Genomic DNA, 13,542 nt, shown 5'->3' with positions numbered 1-13,542 from the left:
TTCTGCAGCAGAGATTGTGGCCTGTCAACCCAAAATGTGTCGATACTTTAAGGGCAAGTGGTGGCTGAATACAGATGGTTGATACAGCATATTTTAAGGAGACATTAATATTAGTAAAAGCTGTTAGCAGTCAAGATGAATGTGAAAATCTTTAGCCATTGTGATTTTTTTTTTCCTACAAGTTATTGCTTAGCTATTCCAAACTATGAAAATATAAATGTAACTGTAGTAGAAATTAGAGATGACAGAGGTTAGTTTGTGAGGGACTATTGCTTCCATTATTTTAGCGATAGCATTGACACAGCTTTTAACATGTCATCAGTGTTTCAAAGATAAGCATCAGTCTTCTATTTTTTTTTCAGGGTTTTACTGTGCGGACTGACAAATCACTATTTCTCCAGTCTGAAAATTTCAGTGTTTCTTATGCAAAGAACAATTTTTAAGTCATTGTGGTATTCTGAAGTATAGCAGCCAAAGCACAAAATTATAAATTAGCACTTTAAGTACCCTTTAAATTCTTCTGTAACTCAAAAAATATTTTTTAATTAAAACTTAAAATCTTAAGTCAGTAGTTCTTAACATCGAGAAGAGTTTTAATTGAGTAGAAGCATTGGATTTGTTTGGCAGTGTGTCATATTTTCAAAGCATAAATCATCCTTAGTAAATCATTATAACTTAAAATAATTATTACAGGTAATAAAGGAATACTATCAAGGTTCTTGGCCCAAAAAGAAGTGTATTGGGAATTGTATTTTTTTGATGTGATGGAGTAATACTGTCAACAGGAACCTTTAGAATTACTTTGTATAAAAAGATAGTTATACATTTGTTTAACACTGGAATAAGCAACTGACTGTAATAGATAAGATTTTCGGAATAGTCTTACATGAAGAATAACCTTGTGAAGGCTTTTTCTGCTTATGTGAAACTCAGTATATTAAATATATTATTTACATGAGTGCATTAGCAGAGGGCTGGATTTGATGATTCAGGAGGCTTGTTCCAGTCGTGTGTTTCTGTGGCTTACAGAAATGAATGTGCTCAGCATGCCGACATGTTTCCATTATATTCTTTTGGCTACAAGAAGATAATTACGTAAAGTAGATACAAGAAGAAGTTCTTTGTAAAGACAGTCAGTGCTGGAAGTGCTGGAAGTACTTAAAAACTAACAAACAAACAAAAACTTTCTAAAGGTGGATCCAGGCAACAGTGTATCTTCTTTCTAAATAATGTGTTTTGGGCTTGGAAGTCTTTAATTATTGAAGCTTTTACCCTTGCAGGTTGAAGTATAAGGTGCAATAGCGTGTACTTCAAGATCTGTAAGAAAAAGTCACTGCTGTGGGATATTTATTAGTCCTTTCTGTTATCTTGTGTGATAGCAGGGTTAGTTTCCTATAGTTTATTTTTGATTGAACATTCATTTTTTTTGGTTATTTCTGTCATCCTCACTATGCAGGTGAAATTGTATATGTGGTCTTTTTATTTCTTCTGCAGAAGGCTGAACTTTTCACAAAGAGCAATTGGTGTTAGAATTCCACAAGATATATGAGTAATCAAAATTTCATGAAGTACTACAGGGACATCTTTAAACATATAAAAAATCCAAGAATTGGATATGGTTTTCAGTTGAATAATATTAAAGTACAGTTGTCTTCTTCAGTGTATGCGGTTTGGGAAATTGTATGTTGAGTGATTTTTATTTTTTGTGTGTGTGAGGTGGTGTAATTTAAAGTTGTTTTCAGTGCGTGTTGCTGAACAGCTATTACATTTTTATTATTTGAATCTTTAAATCAGATAATAAATAGTCTTTGATAAAATTCATACTTGTTGAATTAAGGATTATAGCCACATGTTCAGATTGTCTGTCTAAATTGAAATGCTTGATTGGTGTTTTAAACAGTAATGTGGTCTGCAATACACTTACTAAATAATACAATTCCTTCTTACAGTCTTTTGGGGTGTTGAATACTGCTTGGAAAACTGCCATGTCCAAAGGGGAATAAATATGAAAGATGGATTTAGCCTTGGGAAGCTATTTTTTTCCAGTCACTTTCTATTACCAGTGAAGAAAGAAATCTGAATCCCCAGAAGCTGGTGGGAGAAATCACCTTTTGCTGTTAATGATAGCTCAAGTGTCCCTAATGGTTAGCCTCTCTGAACTAAAGTTAGTCTGTGAATTTGCTTTCCATCATTATATGTTATGATTGATTAAAAAATTTTCTAAACAATCCAAAATTAAACACAAACAAACAAAAAACAACGAAACAAAACCACCACAACCCAACAAACTCTTCCCCCCCCAAAAAAAACCCACAAACAAACAACCCACAAAAAACCCCAAACAACAAAAAAAAATCAACAAAAACCAAAAGCAAAACAGTCTAAAACATACATTTCCATCTGACCCAATGAAATGTATCTGAAGATGCTGAGAGAGGTGGTTGATGTCATTGCGGGGACACTGTCTATCGTCTTTGAAAGATCATGAGGACCAGGGGAGGTCCCTATTAACTGGAAAAAAAGCAAACTGTGCACCCATCTTGAAAAAGGATGAGAAGGGCAATCCAGGGAAGGCAGTCAGTTGGCCTTATCTCAATCCTTAGGAAAATAATGAAATTGGTCCTCTTAGAATTTATTTCTGGACACATGAAGGAGAAGGTGTTTGGGGATAGCTAACATTGATTTACTGAGGATAAGTAGTGCTTGATCACCATGATTACCTTTTATAATGAGATGACTAGATGTGTGAATGAGGAGGACACTAGGGTGGGGCACCAGCCTTGACTTCAGCAAGGCTTTTGACCTTTTCTTTGACACCATCCTTCTGCCATAGTGTAAATGGGTGTACTACTGGATACGTAGGGAAACTGGACCATCAGGTATAAATGGTAGTGGCTAAGGGTTCATATTCTACTTGGAGACTGGTTATAAGTGGTGTTCTTCAGGGTCCATCTTGTTTAATATCTTTGTCAGTGACCTAGAGAGGAGGTGGAATACGCTCATTAAGTTTGCAGACAACACCGAGCTGGGGGGTGCAGTCAGTACACACAAAGGCATATTCAGAAGGACTTAACATCTGTCCTTGAATTTCAAGAGGTTCCTATTAGATCATCCCTCTAGTCTTAAGTCCTGTTCCTGGAATATGTTAACCTTCTGCAGTGGTACCAGCACCTTGGTGGTGATGAAGACTGGCACCATGCTGGCCTGCATCAGTAAGTGCACAGCCCGGATATTGAAGGAAGAGATCCTTTCCCTTTGTCTGGAACTTGTTGGACAGAAGCCCTGAGCAACAGGGTCAGAATTCAGTGCTAACCCTGCTCAGCAGAGGAGGAGGGGCTAGGAGACCTTCTAAAGTTCGCTCCCATCTGAATAATTCCGTGATTCATTTAAATTATATTGAAGGTTCTCAAAATGCACCCCCTTTTGTGTTCAAGTGTTCAGGTTATTACTTTCAAAACTTCAAGTGTAATCCTGAAGGACTGTTCCAGGAGATCCAGGTATAAGCAAAGACATTAAATACTAGATTAATCATGATAAAATTGTATTGTAGGAGCATAGTAGGGTATGATACAGATCTGTGCTTTTTTCTCAGTGATTTTTTTTTTTTTTTTTTTTTTTTGGTGTTTGTTCCTTTGAATCTTTGAAAAATTGGTTAATACTCGTTCCTTAGTTCCTCGTCCACAGTGGGGATAGTATGTCCTCTTTGTCATGCTTTCTCACCCATATGATTCTCAGTTTTGAAACATCTAGTTCTGCCTCTGAACCCATTCGGTGTAAATTTATGTCTTTCCTTTATGTCAGGAAGTTAGTATTTTTCCAGATCACTTACACTGTGTGCAGATGCTGCCTCTCTTTGTAGGTCCCTGATCTCTAGCAGCAGTACAAATGTACTTTGACACATGAATTTCTCTCTGCTTTAGCTAGCAAATCAGTTAATGCAAGCTAACTGTAGTTGGAGCTGTGTTGCCTGTTTATTACAACTTTTCAGTGTCTTGCCCCTATAAATGTTTTTGCATTGAAAAGCTCTTCCTGAAAATAACTAGTTGCAACTGGTGACCAGTTGCATGCTTATGTTCAGACAGAGGTGACAAGTGGCATCTTTCCCTTTGTCAGAGATGCTCTGTCACCATGCTGGCTCATTTGTGAATGGCCTGTCTCTTGGATCACTTCATAGTCAATAATACAGAACAAATTGTATTTGTATCCTTTCTCAAATGAAAAGTAAAACTTTAAGTAGTCCTGGAGTCTTTGACCTTTTTGTTACAAATATTTAAAGGGACATTGGTAATTGTGAGATAACAAACTGAAAGAGAAATATTTTATGTGGCTTCTCCTCTGGCTTGATTTTCTGTATGATTCACTGCATTTCAGAAACAGTTGTTTTCATTGATTGGTGACCTGAACACATTCTTTCATGTGCTGTGCAAGGAGTTTTGGGGTATAAATACACCGATTAATCAAGGAAACTGAAAAGAAAGACAAATATTGCAAGCACTAAAGAGAAAAGTCAAAATACAAGGGATGTATGTAGTGGTCTAGGTTATGTTTATTATTGGGCAACAGCAGTGGAGTTTGCTAGTGCATTAAATTAGTAGGCAGTAATTCATATGGTATATGTCATGGTTTGCTCTATAATCACTTTATATTATGTAAAAGTTTGCCATTGCCTGACCTTCAGCCTCTTTGGGAATTGAACAGTTATTTCCCTTCTATACCAATGTCATATGCAATTTCTTCAAAGCCTGCGTATTTGTAAAACCACTTTAATTTTGATTCATCTGGGGATTAGATGCTCTGTGAGTTAATAATAATTTGAATAATTATTGTTGCTTTTAAGGATTGAGGAACTGTTTTTCCTCAGCTGAATTCATGGATTTAAGTGTTGTGGGAAATTGTATAGTGTTGTGTAACAGTTTGTATTCACAGCTTGCACAGATTTGTTTCAAGCGCTAGCGTTTTTGTAACTTTTGGGAGTAGAGACTGTGACATTTTGAGATAAGTCTGTAACATAAATAACTTAAAGCTGAGTACTTTCAGTTTGCGTGGTATAAACTAATTAATTGTACAGTGAGTGGTTATATTCCTTAGTCAACATTACTGTGCTTTTCTCAGGGTTTGCTACTTGGAAGCTGAGCAAACGAAAAAAAGCAGTAGGACAGTGAGCTGTTGTAGTTTTGAAATGGAAGTGTAACTGAGGTTTTTCATCTCCTACTTGCTATAGAGAAGAGGTCTGTAAATGCTTCTAACTTATCACTGTGGATGCAAGTAATACTTAATTTTTTTTTTTTAAATTGTAGTATCACAGGTTTTCTGTGAATTATTTTGCTTTCCCTTTTTATTAATGTTGCTAGTTTGCAGCTAGTTTTTTTGGGGGTATGCTTTTTTTAACATACAATTCAAAACTTATTGTATTTGCCACTCCAGACAATTTAGAGGGCTGCTACTGTTAAACCTTCCTGTACTTTAATTGTTTATTGCCTTCTTTTAAATTTGCATTGCCAAATTTTGATGGTACAAGTGCTGCTTTAACAGAACTGTTAGTGACTGTTGGAAAAGCACAATGCAGCACACGCAGTTGTGTTCACACAAAGCAAAGAATAAACCTCTGTCTGTGAGTGTTCATTGATTTCAATAGGCTTTTCAGTAGCTCTGCATATTACAATTCTTAGCACCTAGAATACATTCATATTCATTACAGCAGTACAGTTCAGCCCCTGCTCGTGACTTGTTTTTTTTTTTTTTTTTCCTTCCTTCCCATCCACTCTTCTACCAGAGCATGAAGTAGAATTATTTTTCTAGTAGTAGTGATGTGTTCTAGAAGATGCTACCGCTCTTTTCTCAGAATGATTGAAAATGCATCTTTCGGCTTTTTCCATCTTGTAAGAAACATGTTAAATACTAGAAATACTTAAAGCTTTTTGGAATCTTTCATGATGACCCTTGTGGCTGTTGAGACTGTGAGGTGCTGGGCGTGTATGGCATGCAATCGTTTGTATGAACAATTAGTGGAAGAACTAATTGGTATGTAGTAGTGCCATCTTTTAAAAATATGAATACTTGCTTCTTTATTTGAATGTATAGAGAATGGGGGGGGATTAGTTTTTGGATGCTGGACATCTGTTTAAAATGCTTTTTTGTTTGCTTGTAACTCGGCTTTATTATTTGAACACTCATTTAAACTAAATGGTTTTTGGTAGTCTGTCCGTATTTTATTGTAGGAAATTGTAGTTATCTGTCTCTTGAATTTAGACTTACTGATGTAATAAGTGTGTTCTTCACTTACACACATAACCAAAAATAGTCTACTTGAAAATAATATTACAAAAGTTTAGTAAGTAATTCCTGATTCATTCACAGACAGCAAAATCTATAATTGGGTATGCTGTTCTTTGCCTTTATCTCCAATGGGCAACTAACATCCCTACAAAATGAAACAGGCTTCTCTTTCTTAAAAAACCAAACAAATAAACAAAAAAAAACATTTGATAGTGTGAATTAATTGGACCCTTATGCTTGTTTGAAAGATTTCATATTTAAGGTATCTGATATCCCAGTAATAAGTTCAGACAGCTATTTAGTTTCACCATTTGATTAATGCATTTAATATGTTAATATATGACATACTACCTTTGTAGATGAACCGACTAGTCCTAGTATTGACCATGATATTGCACACATTCCTGCTTCTGCTGTTATTTCTGCATCTGCTTCTCAAGCACCAGCTATAACAACTGTTCCTCCCAGTCCCACATCTCCAATCCCTTTAATTCGGCGACAGCTTTCACATGATCATGGTGAGTGTTGATTTAATTTTTTTTTTTCATGCAACTTTCTCCTTTTACATGCTGGAGAACAGGATTGAAAACTGTAAACTTTATTGCTTGAGACAAACTGCAAAACAATGTGATTCAGGTTCCTACGTACTCAAAAATTTCTATTTGTTTGTAGAATCCATCAGGCCTAGTGTTCTGGATAGCCAGCCAGCTGCAAAAACTGAGAGATCAAAGTCGTATGATGAGGGACTGGATGACTACAGAGAGGAGGGAAAATCGTGAGTTCATGAAAAATATCAGCTAATTTGGAGATCCCTGTTTTTGGGGTTTAAGGGTGTAAAATCTCATTTTAACATTTGTTTTTCTCCCAGCAGATCCATTAAGCATGTATCCAGTTTAAAGGGGATTAAGGTAGGTAAATATATGTAACAGTTCCTAAGAATTACACATACTACTGTGACAAGTTATATGAGTGATACAGATCCATTATATGAAGTGATGTGTTTAAACACAGACATGAAGTTTACTGGAATTGCTACTCATCAAATTGTTTGTAGCTTTGATTGATTTTGATATTTAAATTGATTCTAATGTTTTTCCCCAGTTGGTGCTGTATGCAATAGCGTAAGTAAGCATGGTCTCTTTTTTTTTTTTTTTTTTAGGCTTAACACATGGTCCTTGATTTTCATTTTCCTCAGCCTCTGTAAACAAAGCATATCTATGGCATGCTTTTGTAAAAACTTACTAATGAGAGTCTAAGATGCCTGCAGTTTCTCAAAGTATTCTTGCGATATATAAGGTCACTATTGTTGTGTTGAAACTTCAGAAATTATATTTTCCCAGGAGGGTATTCCTAGGGGCATTTTTAAAGTGAGAAACATCTGGAATGTAGGGATTGTAGAAGTACACTGTTTAGAAGTACACTGTGGGGTTCATTCTGTAATGTTTTCTTTAGGTCTCAGACAGCCAGAAATCTTCAGAAGACTCTGGTTCCCGAAAAGATTCTTCTTCAGAGGTCTTTGGTGATGCCTCCAAGGAAGGATGGCTCCATTTTCGTCAGCTTGTTACAGACAAAGGAAAGGTAGTGGTCATGTTTGAGTTTCTGACCTAGCACAAACATTAACCTGGTGAGAAACTGAAAAGAAAATTTAAGCCTTCCTGTTTTGCTTTTTTAATTAATTTTTTGGGGATATGAGCCATCAATAAGACCCGACAAAATTTTAGACCTGTTAGAACACTGACGTTAGCAAATTCCTCATCTGTTCTTACAGACTGCTTTCTAAACTTTTAGTTTTACATTTGAAAGCATCTGTGAAGTAAACTCATTTCTAATGACTAATTAAGTAGTAAGAATCAATCCCTTGATAATTGTAGTTTGTGGTCTTTTTCCTTTGCTAATACTGAAAAAAGTTGTAGTTTTCACGTAGATTGTGGAGTTGAGTTCAAATTAACCTTCTGCACAAGTGTATACAAACACTTCAGTCTGACTTGAATGGAGCTTAAAAGGCATGGGCAAGAGTCCACTAAATATTTTTTACTACATTTGTCTTAATGACTCTCTGAAATTCTAGTCACATTCTGTTTCTCCTTTCTGTCATATGTGAACACAGACTTAATGGGTGATCAGGGAGGACAGGCTATTGTGCAGTTAATTTCTCTAAATGGAGAGCAATTAGTGAAGCCCACTTTTGTGTAGTCTTTCCACAGGTCATTCCTAAGAATGATATAGGTAGGTGGTTAGTCTTTCTTTTTTAAAGTTCTGGAGGTAGTTTTTGTAATCCAGAAACATTCATTGTAACAAATAAGCAAGCTAACATATCACTTGATTTTTTTTTCAGCGAGTTGGTGGGAGTATTCGGCCGTGGAAGCAATTGTATGTTGTTCTTCGAGGTCATTCAATTTATTTGTACAAGGATAAAAAGGAACAAATGACCCCATCTGAAGAAGAACAACCTATAAGCATCAATGCTTGTTTGATAGACATCTCATACTGTGAAACCAAGAGGAAAAATGTGTTTAGACTCACCACATCAGACTGCGAGTATCTGTTTCAAGCCGAGGACAGAGATAATATGTTAGCATGGATTAAAGCAATACAAGACAACAGCAACTTAAATGATGAGGTAATCGTACAATATATAATGCAGAAGCCATAGTTCTTTTAATCAAAAATTAATTATATTTTCTTGTAATTAATACTTCAACAAAATATAGCATTTGCAATTAAACAATAGGCCAAAATATGTACAGGAACGTACAAGAAAATGAGATGAAGGGCAAGGTAACTGAGTAAATAAATTGAGTTAAAAAAAGCCTGACATACTCGTAGAACAGAGTTCTAAAATACAAGAATTATCGTTGCTTATTTGACTGAAGGTACATCTGATCTGTCAAAAATCCCTAATCTTTTTTTATAAGTTAACTTGCAGTATTAGAGCCAGTGTGTTCTGTTTTCAGACATACATTGTAAAGTGGTGGGCTCAGTGGCGTAGTGGGATGAGTTTTCAGTAGTTAAAAAGTGAAACTTTGAATGATGTCTTTTTCTCTGATTAAATGTTAATGTTTCTGTTAATTAAATGTTAATGCTAGTTACAAAAGGCAAACGTACTACTGTACATAACATATCAATATCTGTAACAATATTGTCCTCAGTGCATTTTCATTTCAGTGATGAGCAACAGAGGAATGTGTCTGGTCATGCACATCTGCTCAGATTTGAAATAATTATCCAAAGGAAAATTGATTAATATACATTAATAGACAGATGGATAAAAGCACATTTGAGAATTCACAGCTGTTTCAGCTGTATGTGTAGTAGTAATTAGTTATGAAAGTACTGTGTGTACGTAGGATTGGATTTTTCAGACTAGTAGGTTGTGTTGACTTGCAAGTTTTCTATTTAAACTTCCTTTAATTTAACAAGATTTAATCAGATTATATTGCTTTGAAAAAAAGTCTAAATAGCAGCATTTAATTTGTAATTATTAATTTTAGTTTTCCTCGTGGTTTTTAAATGTTCTATCCTTATTGTTCTCAAGGACTGCCTGTTAGATTTATTTCTCTTAAACTGTACTGAATTGTTCAGTGTTCATATGTGGTCTGTTGACAGGAAGAGTTAATCGTATTCTGAAAGTAAAAAGTACTTGTTGCATTTTATAAGATTGTAAAATAGATCTCAATTTGTTCTATAGGATACTGGTGTCACTAGCAGAGATCTAATTAGTCGAAGGATTAAAGAATACAGTACAATGATGAGGTGGGTGAATTATATGCTGCCAGAAGTTTTTGCAGATTTATCTAGCTTCTTTTTACTGAAATTATGTATCTTATTTCAGTTCTTCAAGCAGCAAAACAGAGCCATCTCCCAAAACACCTCGCCAGAGTCTAAGTATCAGACAGACTCTGCTTGGAACTAAAGCAGAACAGAGGACCCAGAGTCCACATTCCCCTAAGGATGAATCTGAAAGGAAGCTTCTCACTAAAGGTCTGTGTGTTTTGTGTATTTCTTTAGTTCCTTACAGTCCCATTGTGAGGCCATGGAGGTGCCCTTCTCAGGTTTTTTGAATTCATGAATGTACAGATGCGAACCAAGTCTTAACCAGGTTTTTTTAAGCTTCATCTATAACCACTCATTTCTATTAACTACTTCATTTAGATGTTATCTTAAATACATTTCAGGTCTTCTCAGATCCCTGAAGCTTTTTATTCCAGTCCTTTCTCAAGAGGGTTTTGGTTTTTTTTTCCCTACAGCTCCATGTAGTGTTAACAGTAGTAAAATACAGGTGTTAGGCTTCTTGTTACCAAAATTTTGGCAAGCTTTGGAAATAATTTTTTGTGTAACTCATACGTTTTTCTCCAGCTGACTTGAAAGTGACAAGGTAAATGGATATTTTAAATAAGCTGTTAAGAAATTGAAGCTTTCCACTGAAGTGTTTCTGAAGTAGAGAAGAACATATTTTCTTGTCTTAATCTTTAAAACACAGAAGTCAAACTATATTTTTTCCAGAACAAAATTAATGCCTGCTGAGTTCTAAAAAAGTCCAATGAGCTGGCACTGCAGACTTAAATCAGTTACTGATCTCCATCAAATAATGTCACAAGCTACTTTTTTTTTCAAAGAATGTGTAAATGTATGGTATTTTTGGTCAGACTGTGCTTGCAAGGATGTTGCATACAAATTCAGACAACTGGCTGAGCAGTCACTTTTGATCAACCACTTTTGAACAATTCAGTCTTGATTTTAAGCTGTGATTGAATTCTGGTTTATGTTACCAACAAATGTTCCTTTGCTCCTGCTATGCTATAGATTATTTAACTAAATTGCAGATGTTAAGTAAATGTCAAATCTGCTGAAAGACTATTTCCAGAAATACTTGAATAAGAAGGAAGTACTACTGTATCAGGCCACTTGCAGTACAGGATAAATGGGAATTGTAATATACTACATAAATTATATAGGAGAGTTAAACAGGGCAGCAGAAATTTTTCATATGATTTTTGGATAGATAATAGTTATAAGTGTTTGAGTCCTGTTTGGAATGATTCAGGATGGACTAAAATCTGGCAATTTTTGAAAGAATGAGTAGGTCTGCACAACTGTGAGCATGGATGTATAGTTTTATAGGTGTATTGTGCAGCGCTGTGATTCAGTAGAGACTTAATCTTGCTTTCCTACATTAGATTTTAATTTTTTAAAATGTAATTGATGTACCTTTAGTCTTAGAATGCTGAAGTTCCCCAGTACCATCCAGCTAATTTCTTTTCTGAATCTGGGGTGTGAGTATGTTCAAACGTATGTTTTGCGTCAAGGAAGACTAAAAGAAGGTATGTTTAAGGCAGACTAATGTTCAGTGAGTTGTTGTGGGAAGCTGGGCCAGTAAAAGAAGTAAAAATGCAGTAGGTGTCACTTGATCTTTGCAAATCCGTTACATATATGCACAATAGTTTTTGACTTAAATGTTCATATTTTTCTTGTTTATTTCCTTGTTGGCATTATACTAACAACAAAAAGATGAGACGAGCCCACCAAAAGACAAGGGAACGTGGAGAAAAGGCATTCCAAGCATTATGAGGAAGACATTTGAAAAGAAGCCATCTGCTGTTGGAACATTTGGTGTTAGACTAGATGACTGCCCCCCAGCTCATACCAACAAAGTATGGAAGGACTATTTTTCTTCCCATTGTGATTTTAATATCCTTTTTGTATGAACTACTTTAAAATTTATATGTAAAACTTTTCTTTTTCTTCAGTATATCCCACTGATTGTTGATATATGCTGCAAACTGGTTGAAGAAAGAGGTCTTGAGTATACAGGTATTTACAGAGTTCCTGGAAATAATGCTGCCATCTCAAGTATGCAGGAAGAGCTCAACAAAGGAATGACTGACATCGATGTTCATGATGATGTAAGTCTTCGATCACACTATTTTCAGATTGAACTCCCAAAAGCTTCTGGTTGTGTTGTGATGATAGAAATATAAAGCATGTCTGTCCTTTTCTTCTAAATGTGTAGAAATGGCGAGACTTGAATGTGATAAGCAGTTTGCTGAAATCCTTCTTCAGAAAGCTTCCAGAACCCCTTTTTACCAATGGTAAGTTGCCCTGGTGATCATAGGATCAAAGGAGCCCTGGTGATCATAGATCTTAAGAATGAGAGCTGTAAATAGGCTTTTTCTGATAGTGAATGAGTTATGATTTTGTGAAAAAGCAAAGTTTGCAGTTTTACTGTTGCAGTGTGCTATGACAGCTGTTTTATTTCCCATCTGCCATCTTACTATATTATATCCAACATAATGGGCTAATTTATGACTTCAAAGGTCATTCATATATATGTTACCTGTATTCATGGAGGATGAGGCTGAGGGGTGGGAGTGTATGTACATACAGATATATATATATATATATATATATATATATATATATATATGATTAATTTCCACTTTCTTTAACAGACAAATATGCAGATTTTATAGATGCCAATAGAAAAGAAGATCCTGTTGAGCGTCTGAAAACACTGAAGAGACTGGTAAGCTGAAGTTGGGTGTGTTGTAGGTACACTACAAGATCAGCTTTAAATGTTTAATATTCTGAATAGTGATTGTTTGTTGCAGATTCATGATTTACCTGAACATCATTTTGAGACTCTCAAGTTTCTTTCTGCACATCTGAAGACAGTAGCGGAGAATTCAGAAAAGAACAAGGTATCAGAAACAAAATTATAATGTATTTTCATTTGTTTCATTCAGTAAGTACAGTTTTTGTGCAGGATTATTACTTGTTGAGAAGCTACTTGAATTAGACTAAGGACTCCTGAAGAATATGCACCTATTTAGCGTGAATTACATTTATTCAAGTTGGTATTAATTCATGTGGGAATAACTGCCTACATCCTAAATTTATCCCAAGTCTGTAAATTTTTCATATAATCCCATCTGGACACCAAAGGAGTGTGCCTGGGCAGGACACAGAGGAATGTCTGTGACCTGAATGAACCTGTTGACAGGGGTTGTCGCACCAGCTTTGTGTGAAGCCTGGCTTCCGGGACACTTGAAAAATTTCTAAGACTTAGGACTTGCTGTAATTACTCGAATGTTTGATTACCTGGAAAGATCCTGGTTTTAAAAAAGAAAATTCATGATGTAGAGGGTGGTAGTTCACCACTAAGATTAGCTTTTTTGCCATTTCTGTGGGGTGGGGAAGACTTAGTTTGCGTTAAGTGCTTCTGTGCATGCTATAATCCTACAGTAAATACTTCTTTTAGCTCGCAGG

The 13,542-nt window shown here is 35.4% G+C and overlaps 1 protein-coding gene across 5 annotated transcripts in view; it reads left to right on the top strand.

Moving 5' to 3' along the window:
• The window catches only part of ARHGAP21 (Rho GTPase activating protein 21), a 115,459-nt gene that overhangs the window by 92,347 nt on the left and 9,570 nt on the right, over positions 1-13,542 (top strand). For 3 of the 5 annotated variants that reach the window (XM_042801865.1, XM_032991026.2, XM_032991019.2), the window contains 12 exons: positions 6,636-6,794; positions 6,949-7,051; positions 7,145-7,184; positions 7,729-7,854; positions 8,612-8,896; positions 9,965-10,029; positions 10,109-10,257; positions 11,785-11,927; positions 12,024-12,179; positions 12,287-12,365; positions 12,726-12,799; positions 12,885-12,974. In XM_042801865.1, coding sequence (XP_042657799.1) covers positions 6,636-6,794; positions 6,949-7,051; positions 7,145-7,184; positions 7,729-7,854; positions 8,612-8,896; positions 9,965-10,029; positions 10,109-10,257; positions 11,785-11,927; positions 12,024-12,179; positions 12,287-12,365; positions 12,726-12,799; positions 12,885-12,974 — 1,469 coding nt within the window. The remainder of the gene's footprint in view (positions 1-6,635; positions 6,795-6,948; positions 7,052-7,144; positions 7,185-7,728; positions 7,855-8,611; positions 8,897-9,964; positions 10,030-10,108; positions 10,258-11,784; positions 11,928-12,023; positions 12,180-12,286; positions 12,366-12,725; positions 12,800-12,884; positions 12,975-13,542) is intronic. The other 2 variants (XM_032991033.2, XM_032991010.2) reach the window with 1 other exon arrangement.

Source organism: Tyto alba, unplaced genomic scaffold (genome assembly GCF_018691265.1).
Source record: "Tyto alba isolate M040663 unplaced genomic scaffold, T.alba_DEE_v4.0 Super-Scaffold_38, whole genome shotgun sequence".
Taxonomy (NCBI): domain Eukaryota; kingdom Metazoa; phylum Chordata; class Aves; order Strigiformes; family Tytonidae; genus Tyto; species Tyto alba.
Note: the sequence above shows the minus strand (reverse complement) of the source record. Positions and strands in the feature narration are given on the sequence as shown.